General features: G+C 43.1%; 1 protein-coding gene across 4 annotated transcripts in view; it reads right to left on the minus strand.

Moving 5' to 3' along the window:
• Window positions 1–27538, minus strand: part of PIK3C2A (phosphatidylinositol-4-phosphate 3-kinase catalytic subunit type 2 alpha) — a 110536-nt gene that overhangs the window by 50899 nt on the left and 32099 nt on the right. For all 4 annotated transcript variants that reach the window (XR_008316442.1, XR_008316444.1, XM_053297263.1 and 1 more), the window contains exons 6-16: window positions 27253–27364; window positions 25918–25997; window positions 25746–25809; window positions 21302–21445; window positions 17797–17839; window positions 17492–17705; window positions 17279–17401; window positions 12206–12373; window positions 10429–10537; window positions 3163–3305; window positions 147–335 (exon numbers count right to left, since the gene is read on the minus strand). Coding sequence is in view for 2 of the 4 variants with exons in the window: in XM_053297263.1 (XP_053153238.1) it covers window positions 147–335; window positions 3163–3305; window positions 10429–10537; window positions 12206–12373; window positions 17279–17401; window positions 17492–17705; window positions 17797–17839; window positions 21302–21445; window positions 25746–25809; window positions 25918–25997; window positions 27253–27364 (1389 nt within the window). In the remaining 2 variants the exon portion in view is untranslated. The remainder of the gene's footprint in view (window positions 1–146; window positions 336–3162; window positions 3306–10428; window positions 10538–12205; window positions 12374–17278; window positions 17402–17491; window positions 17706–17796; window positions 17840–21301; window positions 21446–25745; window positions 25810–25917; window positions 25998–27252; window positions 27365–27538) is intronic.

Genomic DNA, 27538 nt, shown 5'->3' on the forward strand with positions numbered 1-27538 from the left:
TGGCTGGCATTTGCAACTCAAATAAGGAAGTGTTAAAAGAAAAGCATATTTATTAAGGCTACATTTGAATGCATTTATCAACTCTTGAGATTGACAGTTTTCTATACCAATTCTTATTCCAGTCAAAATTAATATATTTTACTTACTTGGAGTCCAGTAATTCTAGTGCAGTCAGAGGAGGTAAGGGATGCCATTGTTGAAGCAGCAAATATATTTCAGGGAGGTTTGTCAAATCCCAGTTTGGGGCACTAGCTAATATCTTTGGAAGGCTGTTTGCCTCTGTATGGCAATAATGACGTTTCTCCCACAAAAAGGCTTTATCCTTCCTAGACAATCTACAAAAAGAATTCCAAACAGCATATTAATTAATGGTAATGTAGTTATAGTCACCACAGTTACAGGTTATACCCAAAGTGTACTTTGATCAGTGCATGCCCTCTGGGAAGAAAAACAACCCAAAAGCGTACGCAAGAGAGAATGTTATGATGTTCCACTGATATGAAAAGATCCAATTAGGAAAAATGTAGCTCAGCTGCACATTTCATTAAACACTTTAAGTCCTCTGCACAGTCCAAACTGTAAAGAAGCACTTTTAAGCTCCTTCTACATTAGGTTCCTTTAGCGTTGCTGAGGCATTCCTTTCCTACAGCTGAAAAATGGGAATGCAAGTGGGCAAGATCGTATAATGTGTTTACTCAGAAGCAAATCCCTACAGAAAAGGTCTAGGTTTTTCTCTACCCTTGTTCTGTTATCAGCAGCTGCCTTCCTCCTTACCCCTTTCTTTTAAAACTGTGTCTGCCACTGTAATTAGTTTCCTGTTCAATCACATAGCCACAGCATTCCTGAATTAGCACTTAAAAGTCACTTGTCATAGGTAACAGGAACTGTCTAATTACTGGTTTCCTCCATTTTACACACACACACACACACACACACACACACACACACACACACACACACACACACACCTGAAATAATACATGATCAATTACTCTAACTGCAAAGAAAAAACCTGATATTAAAGGATCCCTGTCCAAAACAGGAGCTAATTACAGAGCAATTCAGGTGAGTAATAGCTATGCAAATGAACAGAAAGCAACTAATTACTGGGGTAGAAGCTGTTCAATGAATGGAAAAGGACAAAATTCTTAATTTAAAGAAGAGTAGCCCTGAACATGTATTATTTAGGGTGGTATCTAGATTTTCAGCAGGGTAGTGCTCCATTGTCAGAAGCTCCTTATATGAATAGAAGGAGAGTTATGAAGAGGTTTCTGATGGTGGAGTATCACTGCTCTAAAAGTCTAGATGCCACCCTTTGTAGATTTATATCCTGCTCTATCCTATGGACTTACATGCAATACCATTTTGAAAATCAGCACAAATGAAGTGCCCCAAAGGGGGTCACAACTAGGGATGTGCACAGAACCGGTTCCGTGCACTCCCGGGAAGACGGGGGGGGGGGTTTGCTTTAAACTGCAGGAAAGATGCCCTGACTTCCCCTGCCGCGTTTCCCCCACCAGTGCTGCTGTCAATATTGCTGGCGCAGGGTGGCTGTATACCCTTTTGCCACCCTGATCAGCGTAATACCAGAAGTGACTGGTGCACATCATGCATGAACACACATGTTGGCTATTTCTGGTATTACGCTGACTGGGGCAGCAAGAGTGTATACAGCCACCCCGCGCCAGTAATTCTGACAGCACAGCAGCACTGGTGGGGGAAACGCAGAGGGGAAGATAAGGAGCCTCTGAACCGGTTCCAACGCCAGTCTTTCAAAACGGTTCAGCGGTCTGTGAATAGACTGCCGAAACAGTTCGTGCACATTCCAAGTCACAACCCAAGTAATTAAAAAGCTTGGGGAGATTGACCCTTAGTGATAAGTTCCTGATCTTCCAGAGTGCTTCCAGAGTGGAGAGAGCACTCCAAACCTTAATGCACTTGTGTAAGAGCACACACAGAAGGACTGGGGGAGTTGCTCAAGGGATTCAGTATGTCCTTGCAGTCCCTCCTTATGTGCACATTGTGTTAGTCAGGATGTCAGCCAATATCTAAGGCTGTGTCTGGAAAATAACTGATTGCCAGTATTACTGCTGATGTGATACCATCTTTTCTAGCAAGGGTCAGGCTGTGGCACCTGAAGTTTCAGTGGACATAAACAATTAAGAAAGACACATGCATGTAGAGTGCACTGTAGTAGATTATCAGTCCATAATTTCACAAAAATCATGATTGGTGCTTGCCGTATCTTGGCTACTAAAAGGAGGTGTAGCCAGCATATTAGAAAACGTCAAAGAGGCTCCCTACTACAGATACCCTCTATGCTTCCAGTAGTAATTATTGCAGCCAGAACCACTCTCAAGCTGATTGTTCAGGCATAACCACGTCCCATCCACGATAAGTCAAATCCTGCTCCTCCAAAACCCTGTTCCCAAGAACATTACTTGTGTCTTATCTGCATTCAGTTCCAGTCTGTTCTCCCTCATTAGCCCAGCAACTTAGAGTTACTGGTTTGGGACTAGAATTGCGCAGTTCAGAAACCTAAGTGACATCAAAATACTGATGACATCCTCCTCCAAAACTCCAGTCAACCCTTGCCAAATAAATGTAAGAACAATATAAGAAAACTGCTCACCATGATCCTGGTACAACAGCTCTCACAGTGAAGAAGAAAAAGGTTTTCCCTCCTATCCTCTGGTCATGTCCAGAGAGAAAGGAATAGAACCAACTAAGGGCTATTCCCTAGATACCTGCCAGATTCAATTAAGAGACAACAGATTCTGCTGGCCCATAACGTTAAAAAAAGGAGCCAGGAGATACAAGAGGCCTAGGATAATCAATGGGAAGTTATTCCTTACACTAGTCTCTAGACAGGAATTACTAAAGAAGGTCCATTCAAAAACCAGCAACGCTTGGCCCTATAGCATGCTGGCACCCTATGAGGGCCCTAGTGCTTGGCCCTCCATCAACCTCCCTAAAAAGGGAATGGTAGAAATGAGTCTAATCTGGATCACCATGTTTCAAGGTTAGATTTAGTCTGAATCAAAGAATTTGCCAAAGTGAAACGTTTCTCAAAATCTAATGAAGCAAAAGCAAGAAAATAAAGAAGCGTTATATGCTAAACACAAAAAGGCAAAGCATTGCTCTTAATGCAATACAACATACCCAAGAGTACCCTCTTTGGAAAGAATGGAAAGAAGACGCTCTCTTGAATCTTTTTCCAATGTTTCTATGGAATGACAAGTGGGACTGCTTGCTGCTTGAGGAATTTTGTATATAATATCAAATGGTAAGGTAGGAAAATCAACCTGAAAGGTTAAAAAGAAAATTAGTTTCTAAGCAAACCATGGACACCTGCTTAAGGAGACTTAATCTCCTTTACCCCAATTTTAGCCTTTTTCTCTCTCTCTTTTTTAATACCACTTCCCCCACAACTCTTCTCTTCACTGTAAAAGAAAAACACCAGGACCAACAAGCCCAGTTCATACATACTAAAAAGAACCTGTAGTGTGAGAGGGGTTCTTGCAGATATTCCTCAGGTGTGTGTGTGGGGGGGGGGGACAGGTTGCTTACCTGTAACATGTGAACTTTCTGCGATCCATGTTCACTCACAACCTGGGTTTTGTGCCTGTGCAGTGAGCCTCACTGAAGAATTCAGAGCTCCTTGAGGTGGTCTTCAGCTCTGCCAAAATGCACATGTGGCATAACTGTTATTTTTGGTGGGAGAGTGCCTTTCTCCTCCGTTCCTGATCAGCTGCTGCAATGAGCTAAGAAGAACTTCAACAGATGGAGTCAGGTGAGACACTATAACTGTGGAGGTATCCTAGCACTGGGTAAGCCGGGCGGGTGTTATGAGTGAGCATGGATCACCAGAAAGATCACCTGTTACAGTTTTGGACCCTGCGCAGATGAAGCATTGTATGGGGTACAGTAGTGGTGCAGGCGGCCATGAGACCTAGCAGGCTTTGTATTGACCAAGCTGTTTGCTTTGGATTGAGAGTGAATGTGGAGATCAGGTTTGTTATCAGTTGTTTCCTTTCTCCGGGAAAGTAAGCTCTCTTCATAGGAGAGTCCAAGATTGCCCTGATGAATTGAATGTGTCATTGTGGTGTTAGAACAGACTTCTTTAAGTTCACCGTCATCCCTAAATCTGCTAGCAGGTCCAGTGTGAACTGAACCCAAGTGACTAGGGTCTCTTTGATGTCCGTTAGCAGCCAATTGTCCAAGGGTAAATGGAGACACAGACACATTCTGAGATGTGCGATGATCTCAGGGTGGCACTGATACGCTTTGTGAAGAGACAAGGAGCCATGGAAAGTTCGAATGGGAGGAATGCATATTGATAAGTTTGTTGACCCAGAGTGAAGTGCAAGTATTTTCTGCAGAGATGTGCATGAAGCATTTTGTGCACATCCTGGGGTGGGGGGTAGAGAACAAATGCTTTAAGAGGAGGAAGCACGTCTTACCTGCTCCTCCACCGCCCCTCCACCGCCCCCATGCTGTCGGGATTAAATGCCCTGCTGCGTGGCTTCAGGTGAGATTGGCACTAAAATGGCATCTGTACATGTGCCATCTTGAGTGGTCAGCAACACCATGCAGACTACTCAAGATGATACCTGTGCAGAAGCAATTTCCATGCTGACTCCGCCCACGGGCTTCTGGGATCAGCCCTGCAGCTGAGAGATGGGGCATTTAATCCTGACACTGCAGGGGCAGCAGAGGGACCATGTTCAGGCTGCAAAGGTCCATGATGGGACGGAGGCCTCCATCCCGTTTGGACACCTGGAAATACTTTGAATAAAAACCTGTCTCCTGTTCTTCTGGGGGGAACAGGCTCTGTAGCCCCTTTCTCTAGTAGAGAGTGCACCTCTTCTGCTATGGTAGGAGTTGAGTGGGTGTATTTTATCACTGTGAACACAGGGTGGCTTATGAATTTGATGGCACAACCTGTTGATATTATGGCCAATACTCAGGCACCTGATGTTATGCGATGTCAAACGTTGGAGAGGAGAGACGAATAGAAGGAAGTAGAGTCTGAGGTACTTCCAGTGCCGAAGCATCAAATAGTCTGCTTGGACTGGTCCCGAGGCTTTGTTCTTTGCTGTTTCCTGTACTGTGGATTATACTGATGCTTAAGCATATACTTTATAGATTCCTTGTATTCTTTATATAGGCTATTTATATTAAAACATTTGCCTGCCAAAGGACCTATATCTTTGACTGAAGATGGATTGCTGAGGTGTAGACATCTGCACAGTGCAGTGGGACTTCATCTTCTTCATTGTTTTGTCTGTCTGTGCGCTGAAAAGGCCATCCCATTCAGATTTTCAATCTTGTCCTTCATGTCACTCTGAAAGGAGATAGAGCGCAGCCAAGCATGCCTACGGAAAGCTACAGCACCTGCAAGGGATATTGATTCGGTTTCTGCAAGATGCTTTGCAGTGCTCAGCTGCTGTCTGGTGACTGTGCTCAGTTGCTGTCTGGTGTATCCTCAAGGAAGGAGAGCTGGTCTTGTGGTAGCAAGCATGACTTGTCCCCTTAGCTAAGCAGGGTATGCCCTGGTTGCCTATGAATGGGAGACTTGATGTGTGAGCACTGTAAGATATTCCCCTCAGGGGATGGAGCCGCTCTGGGAAGAGCAGAAGGTTCCAAGTTCCCTCCCTGGGCTTCTCCAAGATAGGGCTGAGAGAGATTCCTGCCTGCAACCTTGGAGAAGTTCCAAGACCAAACAAGATGAGGAGTAAAATCGACGACCCATCACGTTCAGTTTCCTGCCCTCTTTATTTACTGAGGCAGAATCTGCCCTTCCTGACTTGTTACTAATCGCACAGCTTTGTGGAAGTGGGAATATTGAGACAGTTGGCCATGTGCTTCTGTATTGTTCTTTCTATCGTGAGATGCATTCCAAATATATTGCTCCTCTCATTCTTAGATAACCTGACAATTCAGATGATTTTTATATAAACTTATTTTTTTCTGATAAACACACTTATGTCTCACATTTATGTCTTCTGTACGGCTGCAATTAAAATTTGCTTATGGTGTGTCAGAAACGGTTAATTTTAATCGTCCCTCCTTTTTCTTTTTAATTTGGTTTTATCCTTTTTAAAAATCTCAATCTTCTATGTAACTGATTTTTAAAATATGTATATGCATGTATGTGTTTATACTGATATCTATCCTCAGGGTAGATTTATTTGATCTGGACTGTATATTTGATCAAAGATTGCAATAAACTGAACTGATCGCACAGCCTACCACCAGGGAATTAGGTGGCAGGGGTGTTAAACAGGAAAGAGCAAGATTCGTCCTAGATTCCGTATCAAGCTTCTTGGATATGGTAGTAGAGGTGGACGAAGCATTCCAGTGGACTTTAACAGAGTCGGCAAGGACTGGGAATATAGGTAAAGCTGCAGGCTGAGCAGCTCACACTGGACATGAAATCATATACTGAGTCCTTAACTTCAGGCATTGGTGCCTTAAATTCTAGGCCCAAAGCCTTACCCATTTCCATCACCTCTACACAATAGGATCTTGTCTCTTTTGTAGGTGACCTTGGTGGTGGATTGTTTACAGTCTTGTCTAGAAAAGGATCCAAAGGGTTTTTGCTATGAACAGAGTCTCCTCAGATGAGGGACTAGAGTTGTATTCTCCTTCAGAAAGATTCTCTTGTTGGGGTGACATTTCTGGAGCTGGAGAGTGGTGAACTATTTCCATGTCAGGATCTGTCAGATGGGTAGGAACAGGAGATGTTATTCCCCCCTACCCAGAGGAGCTGAAGGAGTTTTGGGGTGCTTAACAGAAGATTCAGGAGCAAGTGAGGAAACAGGGTCCTGGCCTTTCACTGGAGTAGATTCCAAGGCACCCTTAAGTTTCATAGCCTTCCACTGTCTATATTCATCAAAATCATAAGGCAAAGCAGGTGAAGGCAGGTAGTAAGGGTCCCTGTATTGTCCAAGACCTCTGATATAGCCAGGGTCCAAGGCCCAAGGAGAGCTCCAATAGTCTATAGGATGGGTCATGGAAGCAAAATGTGGAGCAGAATGGTGAAAATACTCCCTCCATGTTGAGACGGGGAGCAACGTGGAGTCACCTTAGCAAGAAAAGCAGATGGCATTTTAGAGACTTGTAGGAATTCTGAATCATCATCCCCGTCCAGGCCATGCAGGGTACTGGTAGATGATCTCAAGAGAGATTCCAGGTTTCTTGAAGTAGATTTGTTTCCACACATCGGGGATACTTCCTCGACGACTGATTCCCCTCCTTGTCGGGAGACTCATGCAGATAATGGGCTGGAGATGAAGCCGGTGAAAAGTCAATGACAATGCATGAAGGCACTCTAGGCATAACATTTAGTGGGGTGGACACAGTTGATATCGGCTCCGTAGTTATGATAAAGGTGATGTCAGAAACAGAAGTCATTAGGCAAGGTGATGTTGATGTCGAAATCTATGTTGGACACAGAAAGGATGCTGGCATGATGATAGTCAAAGTTGGGCCCAACTTCGGCATTACTTGCAGTGTTGATGTTGAGGGGAGAGATCCCCGGTAAACCCCTTATGCAGTAGAAGATGGAGGTAAAAGGAGACATCTTTGACGTTGATGTTGGGGGAGGTTTCCACTTAGTCAATGTTGAAGAGGCGGATAAAGTACAGCGATGCTTTGGGCTCCATGTTCCTGGCAATCTGGAGCAGTCATGCTTGTGTTTTTTGTGGCATTGATGTGGAGTCTTGATGTTGACCACCACAGGGTTCTTGAACGCCGAGTCACCATGCTCTTTATGAGAAGGGGCTTGAGATGTACATGTGGAGGCCATTGCTGAAGTCACTTTTCATCCCAAAGGGTGATAGTGGCAGATCCCGGTTGGTCCTGTTGAGTGGATGTCAGATGACATCAAAGCCATAGATGTTGAGTGGCCCAGATAGTTTGGCATTGGAGTTGGTAGTCCAAGTGCTGTTTTGTAGAGGGCCACCCTCAAGTGAAGTTCACAGCTTTTCTTAGTTTGCCTTGAAAATGCCAAACATTTTACAGGCATTTACATTGTGGCCTTTGCCCAAACATTTTACAGGCATTTACATTGTGGCCTTTGCCCAAACAAATTAAACACTTGTCATGTTTACCCAAAGAAGGTATCACCTTGGAGATACCTTCTTTGGAGGTGGAGATACACTTTTTCTGCTGTCCATTAGAGTGATTGAAAGGGGAGAGAGAGAAAGAGAAACTGTAGGTCAATTATCACAAGAGGCAAAGCCTGAGGGAAATCCAAAAAGTAGTCAAGAAGCCAGTCCAAGTCAAGTCGAAAACGAATACTGAAAAAAGAACAGAGCAAATCCTTCCGGAGATGAGCAGCACAACAGTCAGGAAGGAACTGAGGGAAATAGCGCTCTCCCACCGAAAATAATGGTCGCACCACATGTGCAATTCATTGGAGCTGTAGAGCAGCTCAAGGAGATTTGAATTCTTCCATGAGGCAAAGGTACAGAACCCAGGCTTTGAGGGAACATAGATCACCACAAAGATCACAATGTTTCTTTGCATTGCAGCCTATGAAAGCAAGCAATCTTTTCTGTAGTTAGTACAGGTGGCCCTCGTCACTCATGGTCCCGACACCGCAGTTTTGTGTATAGAGTCTTGGCAATTGGCCCAGTTCACCCAGGCTTTTAATTAGATATCATTTTAATTGTGTTTTTACTAGTTTTAACATTTTAAATTGTTGTAATGTTTAAATCTTTTTATTGGTTGTTTTTATTGTTTTGTTGTAAACCGCCCAGAGATTTGTGTTTGGGGTGGTATACAAATAGAGACCCAACCAGTGTTCCCTCTAACAGGGATTCCCAGATGTTGTTGACTACAACAACCAGCATCCCCAGCTGCAATAGCCTTTGCTTGGGGATTATGGGAGTTGTAGTCAACAACATCTGGGAATCCCTGTTAGAGGGAACACTAGACCCAATCTTGGTATACATGTGTCAAAAAAATAGTAGGAATACGCCTACCCACAGTTTCAGGGTGGCTGGAAATGACCTCCAAGGTCATTTCCAGCCACCATTTTGCTAGAGTATTTTGTGGCTTTAAAAATAATAATAATCCTGTGATTTCTGGCAGAAATCCAGCCAAATTGGGGGGCATTGCAGGAGAGCTGGAGATCAGCAGAGCAGAGTACAGCACTGTGTTTCTATTATTTCTGCCTTTTTCCACCTTCAGGAACCTACCACCCCACCCCACCCCAAATCCCATTGCCTCACAGTCTCATTATCTGTGGAAATTGGTGAGAACGGAATCCACGTGGATAACAAGGGCCACCAGTACCTAAAGCTTTAACAAAAGGAAAGAACTGAGTAAAGTAGGGTAACAGTTTGTTAATTGTATCAAACAAAGGTCTGATCTACAGATGCAGTAGAATGAAGTAGCAGAATGCTGAGGTGGTAAACTGGACAATATGGAGAAGAGAGATGTCATTTTTGAAATGATCCCCCAAACACCCTGCAAGTAAAAAAACCAGTACACTAGGGAGAAAGATTCTAGCCCAGCCCTTCTGCTTCTATTCCAATTTTCTACTTACAGAGAGTTATTTATGTAGGGAATATTTACAGGAAAGAGGGGGAGAGAGGGGGAATCCCCACCTTCAGTCTGAAGTGTTGCAGTTTATTCTATCTCTACCACTTCATTTCACTGCTTACATTACTGGTTACCTTTTGGCATACACTAGCAAAATGTGTGTATACTTGTATGTAACAGTAATGGCATGCTTGGAAGCTGATTCCAGCAAGCACTTCCCAATGTGTTTATCAGGATGATAAAAATTATCTCTATCTCCTCATTACACACATATTTTTACACAAACATATGCCCGAGAATAAGAAAATGTAAAATCTGTAAGTCTCTCAAACAGGTACTGAGAACTTCAAGTCTAAACCATTATCCAAGTTACCTCAAGAGAATTTAAATCTATATTACTCTAGAACTGGGAAGAAATGAGGAAGACAGGGGCATTGCTGCTTTATATAACACATTTCTGTACAGGCAAAAGGAAACAAAGGGGGAAAACATACCCGCATTGTTTTATGAAAAAATACAAGCACTGACTGTTCACAGTATTGAATTCAAATGTAAGAATACACAGATGTTACTGAGAAAAGAAACTATTTGTTACTGCTTACCAAGTTCAGACACCATGTAAAAGCTTTCAAAGACAAAGCAATTAAGTGTGTGGTGTAATGGTTTAAGATGGGGGGGGAAGGAGGGTGGCAAGTTCAAATACCCCAGTCATGAAGCTTGCTCGGTCACCATGGGCCAGTCTTTCAGTTTAAACTATGTCACAGGGTTGTTGTGAGGGTAAAATAGGGTCAGAAAGACAGCATTCATCACCTTGAGCTCACTGGAGAAAGGGCAGCATAAAAAAGTGGTAAACAAAATAGGGAATAAATCTACCTGCAATATTATTCTTTCCATCAGATTTCCTTTTTTCTGGGCCACTCCAGGTACAACATTTGTGGAAGGTGTCCAAAGATGTAGAAGTTTTGTTCCACAAGTCAATGTTCTAAAGACACAAAGCCAAGAAGAATTCAAATTTTATGCACAGATTTCATTCAATAGGAAAGAGACAACAAAAGAGCTTGGAAAACAGGAAGAGCTATCAGTTACAAAACAATGACAAAAAAAAAGCAAAATCCTAAATATAGATATAGAGAGAGCAACTAAAAAGTCACAAAGTAGTAAGCAAACTTTGAGTTCTCCAGAACTTTCCTCAAATTGGATGTTAAACAAAACACTTTCTCTCCATTATAGACTCCTGGTTGACTACAGCAAATCTTATTAGATATGGACACCACATACAGATGATCGCATAATCATTATCAAGCACAATAGTGTTATCTTATTGGTGGTGGGTTTACAGCCCAGGCCACTCTGGGCCTGGGTAAAATTTCCCCTTTTTCCAGCCCCTAACAGCAAGTCTGCACCCCTCTGCTCACCACACAGAGTAATATATCATGTGGGCCCACTGTACACCAAAGTCCATATCTCCTGTACCTCCTTTTCATAAAGAAATGCCTCTAAAGCACCATATAAATGGGATTAAACAGTCTTGTAGTAGGGAGCATAAATTGCCCCTTTGCTAAGCAGGAGTTGCCTTGGTTTGCATTTGGATAGGAGAGTACATGTGAGCACTGTCTGCTGCAAGATGTTCCCCTTAGGAGATAGGGCTGTAGCTCAGTGGTAGAACACCTGCTTTGCATGCAGAAGGTCCTAGGTTCAATCCATGACATCTCTAGGTAGGGCTGTGAAAGACGCCTGCCTGAAACCTTGGAGAGCCACTGCCAGTCAGTGTGGACAATATTGAGAGAGATGGGGAAATGTTCCGACTCTTAGGTTCCTAAATAACTAGCATTTTCTTAAAATTCTTATTTTAAAAGTTTTATTTATATGGACATTTCTCTATTACACTGAAAAGGGAGTTCTCCAGTACAACACTGCTAAATTTTACTATGTTATTTTGTCTTACAGAAGACAATTAGCTATCATTGAGTTGCTTCACAATCAACTACAGCTGTCAATGAAAACAGACACTTCACAAAATATAGCTACAATCTGTCAAAACCCAGCAGCAGAAAATCAAGTCAATCTGCTGTTTAGAAGAATACCCACAGTATCATGCAAACATACTTAAGCTTAGGCTAAGGTAAAATGTATTGAGGAACTGTAGGATTGTGGACTAGTACTTGTATTTGTAGCCTGATAAAACTGGTTTAATAGCTGCAAATTAGGCAGTTCAAATTCAGTTGGACCTAAGTAGCCTGTCTGCAGGATTTTACTCAAAAACTATTGAGAATAATCTAAATTCTCAAGATGTATATTACAATCAGCTTATACCATAAACCACTTCCAATACAAGATGTTATCTTGTTACCTCCCTCACAGATAAATAATTTTTGAATATATAGTTATAGGAATCTAGTGTCCCACTTGCAAAATCTACTTGAGTGTCACCATTCCCGCTAACAGGGAATTCCAGATGTTGTTGACTACAATTCCCAGCATCTCCAGCTGTGATGGCCTTTGGCTGGGAATTATGGGAGTTGTAGTCAACATCTGGAATCCCCAGTTAGAGGGAACACTGATGAATATCTGTCCAATTCATCTGCTTTGAATTTTCTGTAAAAATACTGGTAATATAAATGTTTTCATAGAAGACATTTTGAATACTTACCTCCTAAAGTCAAAGAGAGGGAAGGAAACTTGACCCAACATCTCTGGGCCTTTTCTCTGTTTATTTGAATCAGGTGAACTACCACCATTTTGATTTAATATTCCAAAGAGAGTAAGGCATAGAATAGATTCTAATGGCAACTGAGAGATCTCGATGGGAAAAATTATTCTGTAAAATAAGAGTACTGGATTGTTAGGGATATATTGACTACTTTGTTTTGAAAAATCAAGCTAACTCAACTGAAGTTAATATGCAGTTTTTAATTTTTTCAAATACTTTCTAAGTGTGCCACTTTGCCAATGCTTACTAAATGTAATTGCTGCAGTCTCACTAACCATTACCTCACTTTACCAGTACATTTCTCCTTACTAGGGCAAAAATCGACAATGTCTATAAACATTAATGACAAAGAAATTATATTATGAGAAGAGAGGGACTGAATCCAAGTTTTGAATGCAATGAGGGTTGCTTCAAACAAGACTGGTTCTTATATAATTTAATTTATTTATCATATTTTTATACCGCCTGATATGTACATCTCTAAGCAGTGAACCAAATTTAAAATATATAAAAATCAACAAAGATTAAAACACATCAAACAATAAAAACTGTAGCATAAGACAATCAAAATAAATTTTAAAAAATAATTCTGATTAGAAGCCTGAGAGAACAGGTGAGTCTCGAGGATCTGCCTGAAAACAGACAGAGAAGGAGATGCTCTTATTTCAGCAGGGAGCATATTCCAAAGCCCCGGGGGAGCCACAGAGAAAGCCCACTCCCAGGTTGCCACTAGGGATGTGCACAAAACCGGTTCGCCCGGTTCGGTTCGGGTTCGAACCAGGAGGGGGTGGTTCGGTTTAGTTCGAACCACCCCCTGGTTCGGTTCGAATTCGAACCGGTTCAAAATGGTTTGGACACCCAAAAATTGGTAGGATGGTAGCTGGCACGCAGGGGTACCTGTCACCCAAACCCCAAAGCAATCGGACACTCGTACAATTTTTTTATGAATTTTTGAAAGTTTTTTTTCTTATAGGATATAATGGGACTCCAACCAGCCCATTATTCCTTATTGTGGAGCACCCATGGGTGCCAACAACCATGCAAACCCCGAAGCAATAAGACACCCCTATGCTTTTTTATGAATATTTGAAATATTTTTATTATTTTTCTCAGAGTATAATGGGACCCGAACCAGTCCATATCCTCTATTGTGGAGCACCTAGGGGCACAAAAGCGGGGTGGGTGGTAGACAGACAGGGGTGCCTACCACCCACAAAACCCCAAGGCAATTGGACACTCCTCTGATTATTGGTGAATTGTTAAAGTATTTTTGAATTCCTCATAGAGAATAATTAGGATTGCAGCAAAAGTATAGCTTCACGTAGGGGGAAAGGGGTGTTGTAGAGTGGAGTGTGGTGGGTGGTAGTTCTTAGGGTGGGCAAGGAAGCTATCAGAATTATTTGAAAGGAATTGGGCAAAGGGATGATTTTTAAGTGATTTTTGAAGTTTACGCGTCTTTAAGGTTTTTCTCCATAAAGAAGCATGGAGGTGTCAGCAAATGTATAGCTTCACGTCAGGGGCAAAGGGGTGGCCTAGAGCAGTGTGGGGTTGGTGGTAGTGCCAGGTAGGGGCAAGGAAGCTACCTGAATTTTTTCAAAGGATTTGGGCAGAGGGCTAATTTTTGGTGAATTGTTGAAGTTTATGCGTCTTTAAGGTTTTTCCTCATAAGGTATAATGGAGCTTTCAGCAGCCCCATAAGTGCACTTGGGGGGTGCTGGGGTGGCCCAGAGCGAGTGGTGGTGTATGGCACATAGGGTGCCAACCACCCCCATGGGTTGCTAATCCATGGCATACAGGGTTCTGTTGTTTCTGAGTGTGGATTCTATGATAGAAAATTAGAGTGGATTCATGGTGTATCATTGAAAATCTCATTTGCTGTCATAGAATCCACACTCAGAATACCTCAGAAACAACAGAACCATCTATGCCATGGGTTAGAAACCCATGGGGGTGGTTGGCACCATATGTGCACTACACTACCACTCGCTCTGGGCCACCCCAGCACACCCCAAGTGCACTTATGGGGCTGCTGAAAGCTCCATTATACCTTATAAGGTATGCATAAACTTCAACAATTCACCAAAAATCAGCCCTCTGCCCAAATCCTTTGAAAAAAATCAGGTAGCTTCCTTGCCCCTACCTGGCACTACCACCAACCCCACACTGCTCTAGGCCACCCCTTTCCCCCTGACGTGAAGCGATACAGCCTCCATTATACCTAATGGGGGAAAACCTTAAAGATGTGTAAACTTCAACAATTCACCAAAAATTAGCCCTCTGCCCCAATTCTGATAGCTTCCTTGCCCACCCTAGGAACTACCACCCACCACACTCCACTCTACGACACCCCTTCCCCCCCCCACGTGAAGCTATACATTTGCTGCAATCCTAATTATTCTCTATGAGGAATTCAAAAATACTTTAACAATTCACCAATAATCAGAGGAGTGTTCAATTGCCTTGGGGTTTTGTGGGAGGTAGGCACCCCTGTCTGTCTACCACCCACCCCGCTTTTGTGCCCCTAGATGCTCCACAATAGGGGATATGGACTGGTTCGGGTCCCATTATACTCTATGAGAAAAATAATTAAAAATATTTCAAATATTCATAAAAAAGCATAGGGGTGTCTTATTGCTTCGGGGTTTGCATGGTTGTTGGCACCCATGGGTGCTCCACAATAAGGAATAATGGGCTGGTTGGAGTCCCATTATATCCTATGAGAAAAAAATAAAAATAACTTTCAAAAATTCATAAAAAAATTGTACGAGTGTCCGATTGCTTTGGGGTTTGGGTGACAGGTACCCCTGGGTGCCAGCTACCATCCTACCAATTTTTGAGTGTCCGAACCGGTTCAAACCGGTTCGAATCCAACCACCCCCTGGTTCGGTTCGAATTCGAACCTGCAGCTCGAACCTGATGGCTGGTTCGGTTCGAATTCGAACCTCCGAACCACCCCAGTTCGGATTTGAACCGGTTCGCACATCCCTAGTTGCCACCAAACGAGCTGGTGGCAACCATAACTGGACCTCACCAGAAGAGCGTAACAAGTAGCAGGAGGAAGCGCTCTCTCAAATACCCTGGACCCAAGCTGTTAAGGGCTTTATAGGTAATAACCAGCACTTTGTATTTCACCCGGGAACATATTGGCAGCCAGTGCAGTTCTTTCAAAACAGGTGTTATAAGGTCCATTCGAGTTGTCCAAGAGACCAATTTGGCTGCCGCATTCTGTACCAATTGTAATTTCCAGACTATGTACAAAGGCAGTCCCACGTAGAGCGCATTACAGTAGTCAAGCCTGGAGGTTACCAGCACATGTACCACTGTTTTAAGGTTATTCACCTCTAGAAATGGAAATAGCTGACATATCAGCCGAAGCTGAGAAAAGCACTCTTGGCCACTGCCTCAACCTGAGAAACCAGGGAGAGATTTGGGTTCAGAAGTACTCCCAAGCTACGTACCTGATCTTTCAGGGGGAGTGTAACCCCATCCAAACCAGGCAGATCTAGGCCATCTCTCGGGCCCTGGGCCCCCACAGTCAGGACCACTGTCTTATTTGGATTCAACTTCAGTTTGTTATCCCTCATCTAGCCCATTACTGCCTCCAGGCAGGCATTTAGGGAAGATATGTAATTTCCTGGTGAAGTTGCCATGGAGAAATAGATCTGGGTGTTAGCATACTGATAACACCCAGCACCAAACCTCCTGATGATCTCTCCCAGCGTTTTGATGTAGATGTTAAAAAGCATTGGAGACAGTATGGAGCCTTGTGGAACTCCACAATTTAGTTCTCACTTTGCAGAACAACAGTCTCCAAGTGGCACCATCTGGAATCTACCAGAGAGGTAGGAACAAAACCACTGTAACACAGTGCTACCCAATCCCACCTCCCTCAGGTGGTCCAGAAGGATACCATGGTCGATGGCATGGTATGCCATCACCTCCATGTAGGAAACTGTTTGCAATATGCGACAAACCACATGTCCTGTGCACACATCACACATGCAAGTAATTCGCCACACCATTTCCTACATGGAAACAACTTCTGAACAGACCATTTCATCATGTGTAAAGCAGCAATGAGGGTCTTTTCATTCATTTCTTGATCCCAGGATTGTACTGAGGGCAAAGGACTTGTGAGATTCCTTCCTCATTTTCCTCACCATGGGTAGAAATTAACAGCAGAAAGATCCCACCTCTGCTTCTAAGGGTTTATATCTTGAAGTTATCTGAAACACCGGATTCCTTAACCTTGCAAGATCTCTCCTGTTCAATTGTTAATTTCTATTTGCAGTGACAGAGCATGTGAACCAGTGAGCAAGACCCACTCCTGATCTCACTAAAGGGACAATCCTGAAGTTCAAGTACCAGGCAAGCAGGTGCAAGTATCACGCAAACAGATATTCAGACTGCTGAACATGGTATTCTAGAAATAATTCATGTAAAATCTATATCTATTTAGCTGAGAAGCATAAAGCACACAGACAAGTTGCTTTGGGGTTTTTAAAAAAATAGAAGCGCATGCCAATTATTTATTTATATCATATTTTAATACTGTCTGATATGTACAACTCAGATTATGGACTGATTATGAACAAACTCTTATTACGATGCAACATTACATTTCTGACCATAGCTTTCAAAATATGTAAGAAGTTTTCCTAGTAATACATTAATTTATTCCTTCAGAAGGCGCTTTATATCTAGTTTTTCATGTTGTTATTTAAAGGAATGCTACCTTCAAAAGCTAAACAGCTTTTTGATTAAAAGCATTACTCTAAGCCTCTATGTCCTCCTTCAGCCCTGATCCTTCACTCATACTTTCAGAATAATAGCCTGGTACAACTTTCAGAATCTCATTGATTGGCTTATCACAGAAAATGAAAAATAAGAAAACACTGTTTAATTAATATGATGGAATTAGGAGTATTTAATGATCTTAAGAAAGCTAACACCAAACTCAGGAAAATCAGAATAACTTATGAGTCAGATAACTAATATTTTTTTTTTACTTACAGTTCATCCCATTTAATCAAATAGAAGAAATTCTTATAAGTGCCAACCTTCTTGGACTGCACTGGTTTAAACAGATCTCTTCCATTGTGAGTCAGAGAGCAAACCAAATAGTATTTTTCATAACTGGAAAGTGAAACAGTACGGTGAATCAAAACATTGTACATACATTGGGGTGGGGTGGGGTGGGGGAGCGAGATAGTTTTGTTTACTCACACTGAAACCCAGCCACTAAGAATTCCATGAGCTGCAAATATTGTGAACTGGAGGTGCTCTGTAACAGTCCATGCTTCTTTAGTGCTTCTTTTACTTGTTGGAGTGTTTGCAAAAGAGTTGCTGCATGAATGCAAATGAAGTTGAAGAAGGCCATAGACTGCTGAGGTCAGCTGATCTATGCTTACTTGCAGAGGGTTTTCAGGTTGCACTGGACCTAGATTGCAAAATTTAGGCATTTGTTTTTGAAAAGGAAGGTAACAAAGAAGCTGTTAAGGACAATAGAAGAGATTAAGCTGTTTACTCACCAGCCACATTCTTGCTAGTATCATCAGAAGGTGTTAAAGACATCTGTGCAACAAGATTTGAACAAAAAATTAATATCTCTACTACTGAAAGACCCTTGTTAAACCATATTATAAAGGCCTGAAACACTGACAAGCAAAGTAGCAAAACAAGTTTTAAAGCTGTCCTAAGAATATTGCCATATTCCTTCTTGTAACATGCACTACTTAGCTCTGTAGGGGTGAATCAAGAATTATTCTTCCCCAGCACCATGCCACAAGTCCACTGGCATCCCTCCTACTCTGCCGTAAAAACAGAGCAATTGACTTGGGACTGTAAGGGCAGGGGAGATCTCACCATCATTGAGGAAGCCGATGAGGCATGTATAACGGAGACCTGGTTGGGGGAGGCGAGTGGTCCAGTGTGGGCTCAGCTTCTCCCACATTACCCTGTCATGGAGCAGGCTAGGGGAAGTGAGCAGGGGGGTGGAGTGGCTGTAGTCCATAAGAATACCATTTCTCTTTCCAGGGCCCCTGTGAGACAGCTGACTTATACTGAGTACATATTTTTGAGGCTGGGAACTAGGGATAGATTGGGGATTCTGTTGGTGTACTGTCCACCACGCTGCCCAATCGACTCCCTAACTGAGCTTACGGAGCTGGTCGCGGAGTTGATGTTGGAGTCTAGACTTTTGGTGCTAGGGGACTTTAATATCCACTTTGGGGCTGGCTTATCTGGTGCGGCCCAGGAGTTCATAGCGGCCATGACAACTATGGGCCTATCCCAATTAGTTTCTGAACCAACTCATGTTGCCAGCCACGCACTCGATTTGGTCTTCTGTTCGGATCAGGGGGTGTTCCATAGGTGGGGGATCCAGTGGTTTCCCCATTCTCATGGATGGACCACTACCTGGTTAAGGTTGGTTTCACAGCCGCCATCCACCCCTGTAGGGGTGGTAGACCTATTAGGATGGTCCATCCAAAAAGGCTGCTGGACCCAGTAGGATTTCAAAAGGCCTTGGAGGATTTTGACATTGATGCGGCCAGTGATTCTGTCGATGCCCTGGTGGGAACCTCGAACAGGGAACTCATCAGGGCAGTAGACAAGAACGCTCCTAAGTGTCCCTTCCAACCTGCTTCAAGAATGGCCCCTTGGTATACTGAGGAGTTGCAGTGGCTGAAGTGGTTGGGTAGGTGACTAGAGTGCAAGTGGAGGAGAGCTCTGTTCGAATATGACAGGATGCAACATGTGACCCATCTGAACACTTATGCGATGGCGGTGCATGCAGCGAAAAATATATTTTGGTCTGCACGCATTGTGCACTGTGACTGCAGGTTTGCACTCAGCAGAGCTATCCCGGGTTGTGAGGAGTTTAATTTCTGCTTCTACTTCAAATCAGTCCCCGGAGTCGTTCTGCTCTGATGATGCTTTTAATGGGTTCTTTGCAAACAAGATCTCCTGTATTCAGGCCAGCTTGGACTCCACTATTTCTGTAAGGTCTATGGAGGTGTCCAGTGATCCCTCTTGCAGTATTAGATTAGATCAGTTTCAATCTGTGACTCCTGAGGATGTGGACAAGCTGCTTGGGGTGGTGAAGCCTACCACCTGTTCTCTGGATCCTTGCCTGACTTGGCTGCTTTTATCAAGCAGGGAGATTTTTGGAAGTGGCCCAGTTAATGTCATAAAAGCATCGCTGATGGAGGATAGGGTACCTCCTTGTCTGAAGGAGGCAATGGTTAGACAACTTCTTAAGAAGCCTTTCCTGAACTCCTTAGTGATGAATAGCTACAGGACAATCTCCAATCTCCCTTGGTTAAGCGAGGTAATTGAGAGGGTGGTGGCCGACCAGCTCAGGAAATTTTGAGGGGAACTGATTATCTAGAGCCATTTCAAACTGGCTTTAGAGCTGGCTATGGGGTTGAAACAGCCTTGGTCGGCCTGATGGATGACCTTTATCGGGGAACCAACAGAGGGAGTGTCACTCTGCTGGTTCTTCTAGATCTCTTGGCGGCGTTCAATACCATCAACCACAGTATCGATTGGGGGAGTTGGGGACAGGGGGCACTGCTTTGCAGTAGTTTCGCTCCTATCTCTTGGGTAGATTCCAGATGGTGGAGCTTGGTGACAGTTGCTCCTCAAAACAAAAGCTGTTATATGGAGTCTCTCAGGGCTCCATTCTGTCACCAATGCTTTTTAATATCTTCATGAAACTGCTGGGTGAGGTTATCAGGAGATTTGGTGCTGGGTGTTATCAGTATGCGGATGACACCCAAATCTACTTCTCCTTTTCATCTTCAGGAAATGGCACTCATTCTCTAAATGCCTGCCTACAGGCAGTAATGAGCTGGATGAGGGATAACAAATTGAATCCAAGCAAGACAGAGGTGCTAAATGTGGGGGCTCAGAATCTGAGGGGTGAGATAGATCTTCCTGTGTGGATGGGGTTATACTCCCCCAGAAGGAACAGGTGTGCAGCTTGGGAGTACTCCTGGACCCAGGCCTCACCCTGGTATCTCAGGTAGACGCTATGGCCAGGAGTGCTTTCTATCAACTTTGGCTGATTCGACAGCTGTGCCCATTCCTTGAAGAGGATGACATCAAAACAGTGGTGCATCAGCTGGTAGTCTCCCAGCTTGACTATTGCAATGCTCTCTACGTGGGGCTGCCTTTGTACGTCGTTCGGAAACTTCAATTAGTTCAAAATACGGCAGCCAGATTGGTCTCCGGAGCAACCCGGAGAGACCATATTATGCCTGTTTTGAAACAGTTACACTGGCTGCCAATATGTTTCCAGGCAAAATACAAAGTGCTGGTTATTACCTTTAAAGCCCTGAATGACTTCGGTACGAGTTATCTTAGAGAGTGCCTTCTTCTGCATATTCCCCACCGCACATTAAGGTCATCTGAGGAGGTCCGTCTCCAGTTACCACCACCGGCTCATCTGGTGGCGACTCAGAGGCGGGCCTTCTCTGTAGCTGCTCCTGGGCTGTGGAATCCACTCCCAGCAGAAACCCATAATTTGAGCTCATTACTGTCTTTCAGTTTGGCCAGGCCTTCCAGGGTTTTAAAACTACTGTAAACTGTTTTAAATTGTTGCCCTGGGTTTCCAGGGTTTTTAAGCTGTTTGCATGTTTCAATAGTTTTATTCTGTTTTTATAGTTTTGATTTTAATTGTTAACTGGTTTTACTTGTTTTTATCCTGTTGTAAACCACCCTGAGTCATTTTGGAAGGCTGGTATATAAATTGAATAAATAAATAAAAATAAAGGCTGGAACTGCAGAAACACATGATTTATCTCTCTCCAAGCTAACTGGTTTTCACTTTTTTGAGAAGTAGAGGGAGAGTTTTCCCTCTTACCTCAAATCTTTTTGGGGGGAGTGGAGTCTTTAACAGCGTGACTAATCCATTTTCACCCCATCAAATTGCTTGCAGGGAATACTTACTGGGAGGATGCGGAGGAGAAAAGTGTGAGGGAGACACTTTCATTATGTCTCATTACATACAACAAAAATGACTGAACGAGTTACCTCAGAGTTTTTACTCCTTGAAAGGTTAACTGCTCTTCTTAGTTTCTTTACAGATGTTGTAATTGCAGGAGTCTCTACACCATCCAGTGTAGAGCAAATTTTTCTAACAGCTTTAATGACCTGATCTACTGCCTTCAGTCGGTTCTGATGAGAAAAGCAAATTACAGGAGAACATTACAGATTTAAAACTCAGCAATCGTCTCAACGGTAAGCTGATAAACTATTAAAAAAGTCTGCAGGCATTAACTATGGGCACAAACTGGAATAAAAAAGTTTCAGAAGTTGTTTTTTGTTTTAAGAACAAAAAGTATGATCAGAACTGGCTAATCTGTTGAATCAAGGGAAGATTGTGACCCTGAAGGATGAACCTAGCTGCTCTGGTAATCCATCACTGAAGGAGTATAGTATCAGATTCCTCTCCAGGATAGCTTAATAACTAGTAGAGGTGTGCAAACAGGTTAGATTCTGAACCGGTTCAATATTGAACTGGTTTGGTTTGAAGGTTCGGGGCTGAGCCGAACCACCCTGGTTCAGCTTGACCCCAGACCAAACACCCCCCAGTTGAGCCATTAAAAGATTTAACTTACCCTCTCTGAGGGGCTTCTCCAAGGTGGTGGTGGGGGTCCGCAGAGGTTCCCTCTCACCCCTCTAGCCTTCCTTTATGCAAACATCATCCAGTTCAGGCGGTCTAAGGCCCTTTCTGGGCCTATTCCGGGGCACGGTGGACATTTTGGAGGCCACCACACATGCACAGTGGGACCCTGCATGGCCAGGTCATGACCCAGACCACACAGGGTCCCACTGTGCATGCGTAGTGGCCTCCAAAATGGCCACAACACCAGGGAATAATCCCAGAAAGTGCTGAAGACTGCCCAAACCGGGCAATTTTTGCATAAAGGCCGGCCGGTGGAAGGAGGAGGAACCTCAACATAACCCTCCCACCACCACCTCAGAGAAGCCCCCCAGAGGAATTAAGTTATAAGAAAAACCTTTTCTGAAAAAAAAAAACACTTCAACGATCCTCCCTGAACCAAACCAACCGGGGGAAGGGGGGTTCCAATGGGGGGCAAAACCAAACTGGCCCGGCCTGGTTCAAACTCAAACCAGGCCAGGTGGTTTAGTGCACACCCCTAATAACTAGTGCTAGTCCCAATAACAGTTTTAAATATGATGTAACATTAGGAGACTAGTTCTCAGCACACCAAGCAAGAGTATTTCTGTCTTCTGGACCAACCTTAGCCATTTTCCCACCCAAAGTGAATGGTGTCACCTACCCTTGAACAAACCAATCCAAGTAGGAAGAGAATGGGTTGCACTACATCAGCAGGTTAGGGTGCACCATTATGAGGACTACCAGTAATCAAGGCTTGAGGAGGGTCATGGCATGCTTATGTGCAGTGGCTTCCAAAAACCAATATTGCACCAACCAGTAACATTCTCCAACCCACCACTTTGGCAGCCACAGCGCTCCAAAATTCTGCCTTTGAAACTGCATCCCAATCTACCTCATCAAATCAGACCTTATCAGTGGTCCTAATGGCTTCAGCTGCCAAAGTGATGTCTATGGAACCAAACTAGTTCCCAAGTGTTTGAAAGTGCTCATTATTTTACATGTTCTAATATGCAGAGTAATACTTCTGAATTCAAATGAAACATCAGTGAAGCTTTTTGATGTACACCACAATAGAACTGTAATGAAAATATTTGATGGGGTGGGGGAGGGGACTTGAAATTAAGAGTACCCCTGAGCATTTATTTATTTACTCTACACAAAGGTTCAGCACTCATTTATTTCAAAATAAAATCTATTATATTAATTCTCCTGGGTGTGCCTTGGAATGTGTGTCCCAGAGCCCAACTGATTGGCTGGGCGGTGGATGCGCCTGATTGGCTGAAGCACACCCAGGAGGATTGGTTGCCGCCACCCAGCCATGGAGGTCAGAGGTGGCGGGCCCGGCCCGGCCGCGGAGGCAAGGCCCAGGACGGGGGAAAGAAAGTGGTGGAGGGGCAGAAGTGGCAGTGGGGAGGAGAGGTGGCTGGGCCCAGAAGCAGAGACTGAGGCACAAGGGGTGGGGAGAGGTAACCGCTGGCCCCAAAGAGCACACAGGTGCTCTGTGCGGGATCGGCTAGTACAAAGGTTAAAATGTCTACCAGATTAATGCTTCACTAGCTTAACATTTTGCTATAATATGCCATATTACAGCAGAGATTATCATCAGAGAAATCATCAGGAGATTTGGTGCAGGGTGTTATCAATATGCCGATGACACCCTGTGATGGGATATATATAGGAGCTGGTGAGTGAGTGTGTGAGGGTTATCCTAATAACCAGGCACGGCAGGTTTAGAAGGGGAAAGATTTAAAATAAAGGCAGTTGAGACAAAAAGAAGAGAGAAAGTTGGATTTAGTTGTGTGGGAGTAGGGAGTGTTTGGGGCTGAGGGTGAGGGATAGGTTTGTGTGTTCTGAAAAGGAGAGGTTGTTTAGGGGGGTTGTGTGGAACTTGAAGGGTGAATGTGTGGAGGCTGGAGAACCAGTAGTGTTCTGGGCAGCTCCTAGTAACAGACAAGGAGGTCTGGAAGAATTCACTAAGTTTACAAATCAGTTTTGATTACTTCTGTCCCTATCTCACCCCATATGTTACATTTTAACCAAACGAAAAGAAATACACAGAAAGTTGAACAGTGAATGTACCTAGTAACTTGGTAGAGAAGCTTGTGTGCCCTTCTTTGCAGAGATCTTTATTCTAATCAGTAAATAATGAACTTATTCTTGTTTTCCTTTTATACCTCAAGTTTTGTTTCATTTTATATCCTGAACATATACACCTATCCTGAGCTCGCGAGGCTACACAGCCAAAGAAGTTGAGTACCAAGAGCAGGGTAACAAGAATTTATATTTATTTATTATTTATTTTATATATTTTTATACCGCCCAAAACTTACATCTCTGGGTGGTTTACAACAATGGTGGCAGTGAGGCAAAGTAAAAACTGAATGAATTCCCAAGAACCTGGAGACTAAACTGTCATAGAACACCACACACGAATCACCTCCCTGGAATTGAGAGGGACATCAGGGAGGGACCCTGACACACACAAATCTATTTCTCCATATCAACTTCATCAGGAAATGGCATAACTCCCCATAATGTCTGCCTAAAGGCAGTAATGGATTGGATGAGGGATAACAAACTGAAGTTGAATCCAAATATGATGGAAGTACTGATTGTGGCGTGCCAAGATCTGAGAGATGGTTTATATCTGTCTGTTCTGGATGGAGTTAACACTCCTCCAACAAGAACAAGTACATAGTTTGGGAGTGCTCCTTGATTCAAAACCCTCTCTGGTTTCTCAGGTTGGGGTGGTGACCAGGAGAGCTTTTTATCAGCTTTGGCTGATACATCAGCTTTGCCCATTTCTGGAGGCAAATGACCTTAAAACAGTGGTACATATGCTGGTAACCTCCAAGATTGATTACTCTAAGTAGGGCTGCCTTGTACGCAGTCCAGAAACTACAATTGGTACAGAATGCGGCAGCCAGACTGGTCTCTGGGACAACCCGAAGGGACCATATAAAACCATTTTAAAAGAATGCCACTGGCTGCCAATGTGTTTCCAAGCAGAATCCAAAGTGCTGGTTATTAGAGATGTGCATGAAGCGCGATTTATAACACATCCCCTACCCCTTTAAAATGGAGAGCAGGTGCATACCTGCTCCTCCACCGCTCGCCACCACTTCCTGAATTGGTGGTGCTCTCCCAGCTATCTTCGTGCTTCGGTGGTGCTCTACCTCAGTTGCCCCCATGAGACACCAGCACGCACATGGCCCCCATGCATACATAGAAGCCATTTGCATGCTGGCATCGCATGGAGGCAACTGAGGTAGAGCACTGCCGAAGCACAAGCTAGCTGGGAGGAGCACTGCTGATTCAGGAAGTGGCAGTGAGCAGCAGAGGAAAGAAAGGGAAATAAATGCACTCAGTCGAATGAACATAGGGCTTGCATGGCCCTTCTGTAGCTCACAGACAGTTCTTTGGACCTATCCACTCAATTGTGGTTCCGCCCATGCTTGATTTATATTATTTTAAGGAACATTTTAGAAAAGTTTAGGCCTGGAGTGAGTGAGGAATATCTGGAGAAAACTGCAATTGCTTAGTTTTCCCAGTGCTAATACCCTAATACTTAAAAGCAGCAGGCAGCTCCTACATCAAGATAGGAAGTGGGTGGTTGGGAGGAAGAAAGGAAGGAAAGAAGAGATCCTAGCCGTAAGGTTCAGAGTATACCAGGCAACAGCCGTTTTTCAAGGGCAAGAGTCTCATACAGAACTTGAGCTTCTGAAGTGAGACTTAGCAATACAAAACAAACAACATCATTCACAAACAGCAGACTTATCTAATACTATATGAATTTGCTTTTGCATCTTTTAAAAAATGGATACAGCTTACCTCGTGTTTAAGCAGTATGTCAACTTGATTATGATAAGCTTCTAATAGCTCTTCAAGAGAATGACTAGAATAAATAATTATTATGTTACAAGTGGAAGCATTTGTAAAAAAATATTTAGATACCAGAAGACTTTTTAAAAAACAAACAAGGGATGTATATGGCAGTACTTACCTTTGAATATTCTCTCTGAAAAGCTTTTCTACATGGTAGAGATGCTTGGTCAAATCTATACGTGTCCCATCATCATCTTCCTAATAATGTGAAAAATGCAAGTTATCAGTGGCCAACATCCAGACTAATGTTGTGAATGTGTAACATTTCACCAATCACCCCTTCCTTCTGCAGCCCACTGTGCATCCAGAAAATGTCTCCGAGGGTTGCAGGACCCTCAGGGACATATTTGTGGGAGGCACAGAAAGATACAGAACAGAGGGGAATAGACGGAAACTTCTGCTTGCATATGCTAAACAACATTTAGATCACTTTATTCAGTATGTCCGCTAGTATTCTGCCTTGTACTTCTAAATGCAAAAAGCAACCTAGATGTGCCCAGCAAGTTGCTTTTTTGATTTAATCAAGTTTTTAAAAAGGAAGAGACCACTTTCCTCTTTTCCTTAAATACAGAAAAACAAAAAGATTTTTACCTCAGTGAAATTATTCAGAAGTAAAACCTTCAAAGTACTTTAAGGACAGTTGCTACTACCCTGCTAAATATAACCGAACCACCACTTGAAAATGGGCCTCTCTGCTAAGTCAGCGGGGGATAAATCTCTTTCAACTTTACGAACATTTTTGTCCTTAGCCTTATAAAGGATTCTCTTCCACTTCTCTGAAAGCCTTTAAAGAAGTCAACATGCCAAGATCTAAAGAGCTCCATGTGCCCACCTAAAGTACTTGTGTATATTCAGGGGCTTTCCACAGTGTTCACTTCCAAATGCAGGCCTTTGTAGTGAGATGGCTGTTATTCCAAGGATCCCTTGGCCTTTAGTGTCAACAATTTGTAACCCCTCTTCTATGAAAGACTATATGTAGGAATAGCTGCGTATAATATATTAATATAATACAGCTTATTTCAGGAAGATTAATTTATATTTATTGTGATAAGGAGGAAGCCTTCCTAATTCAAGAAACAGATTGGAACAAGACTAATGTGACAACAACTTCTTATTGGCAAGATTATCTTAACAAAATTAGATTCTCAGCTCAGACATACTGGAAATGATTTTTAAAATCCGTATGTGTTTTCATCCAGTTCCTCTTCTTACAGGAACCAATAATCTAATGAATTAACTGGAAATATAAACACAGTATATAAATCACTAGCTACAGATTTGTGGTTTTTTAATTGAACTATTCCTGTACATACATAAGTTACAATGATTTTTAAACTCTTATTGATATATACAAAACAAAGAACAAACTAGTTATCCATATGGTCTCATTAATATGTCTGAAATCTATAAAAGTTAAAATAATTTTAAAAGTTTGTGTTTATTTCATACTTACTGTTCGTGCCAGATCCCTGCATACTGCACTACGGGTCAAGAGCTGCAGCTTAATCTCTGTGTCCCACTTGCGACAGTTCTGAACATATTCATGACTTCCTGCGCTGTGCTTACTGTTAAACAATGAATGCTGTGATTACCTACCACTTCAGATTTGCAACAAACTTTGAAAAGTAATGCTGTCTAGAAGTCCCAATGTAGACGTAACATTTTTGCAAACTCTTATTTTTACATGCTCACATATTTCCTCATCTTTTCTCCTGTGTAACTCAATCCCTCCAGTGTTA

Source organism: Hemicordylus capensis, chromosome 1, assembly GCF_027244095.1.
Source record: "Hemicordylus capensis ecotype Gifberg chromosome 1, rHemCap1.1.pri, whole genome shotgun sequence".
NCBI classification, from domain to species: Eukaryota; Metazoa; Chordata; class Lepidosauria; order Squamata; family Cordylidae; genus Hemicordylus; species Hemicordylus capensis.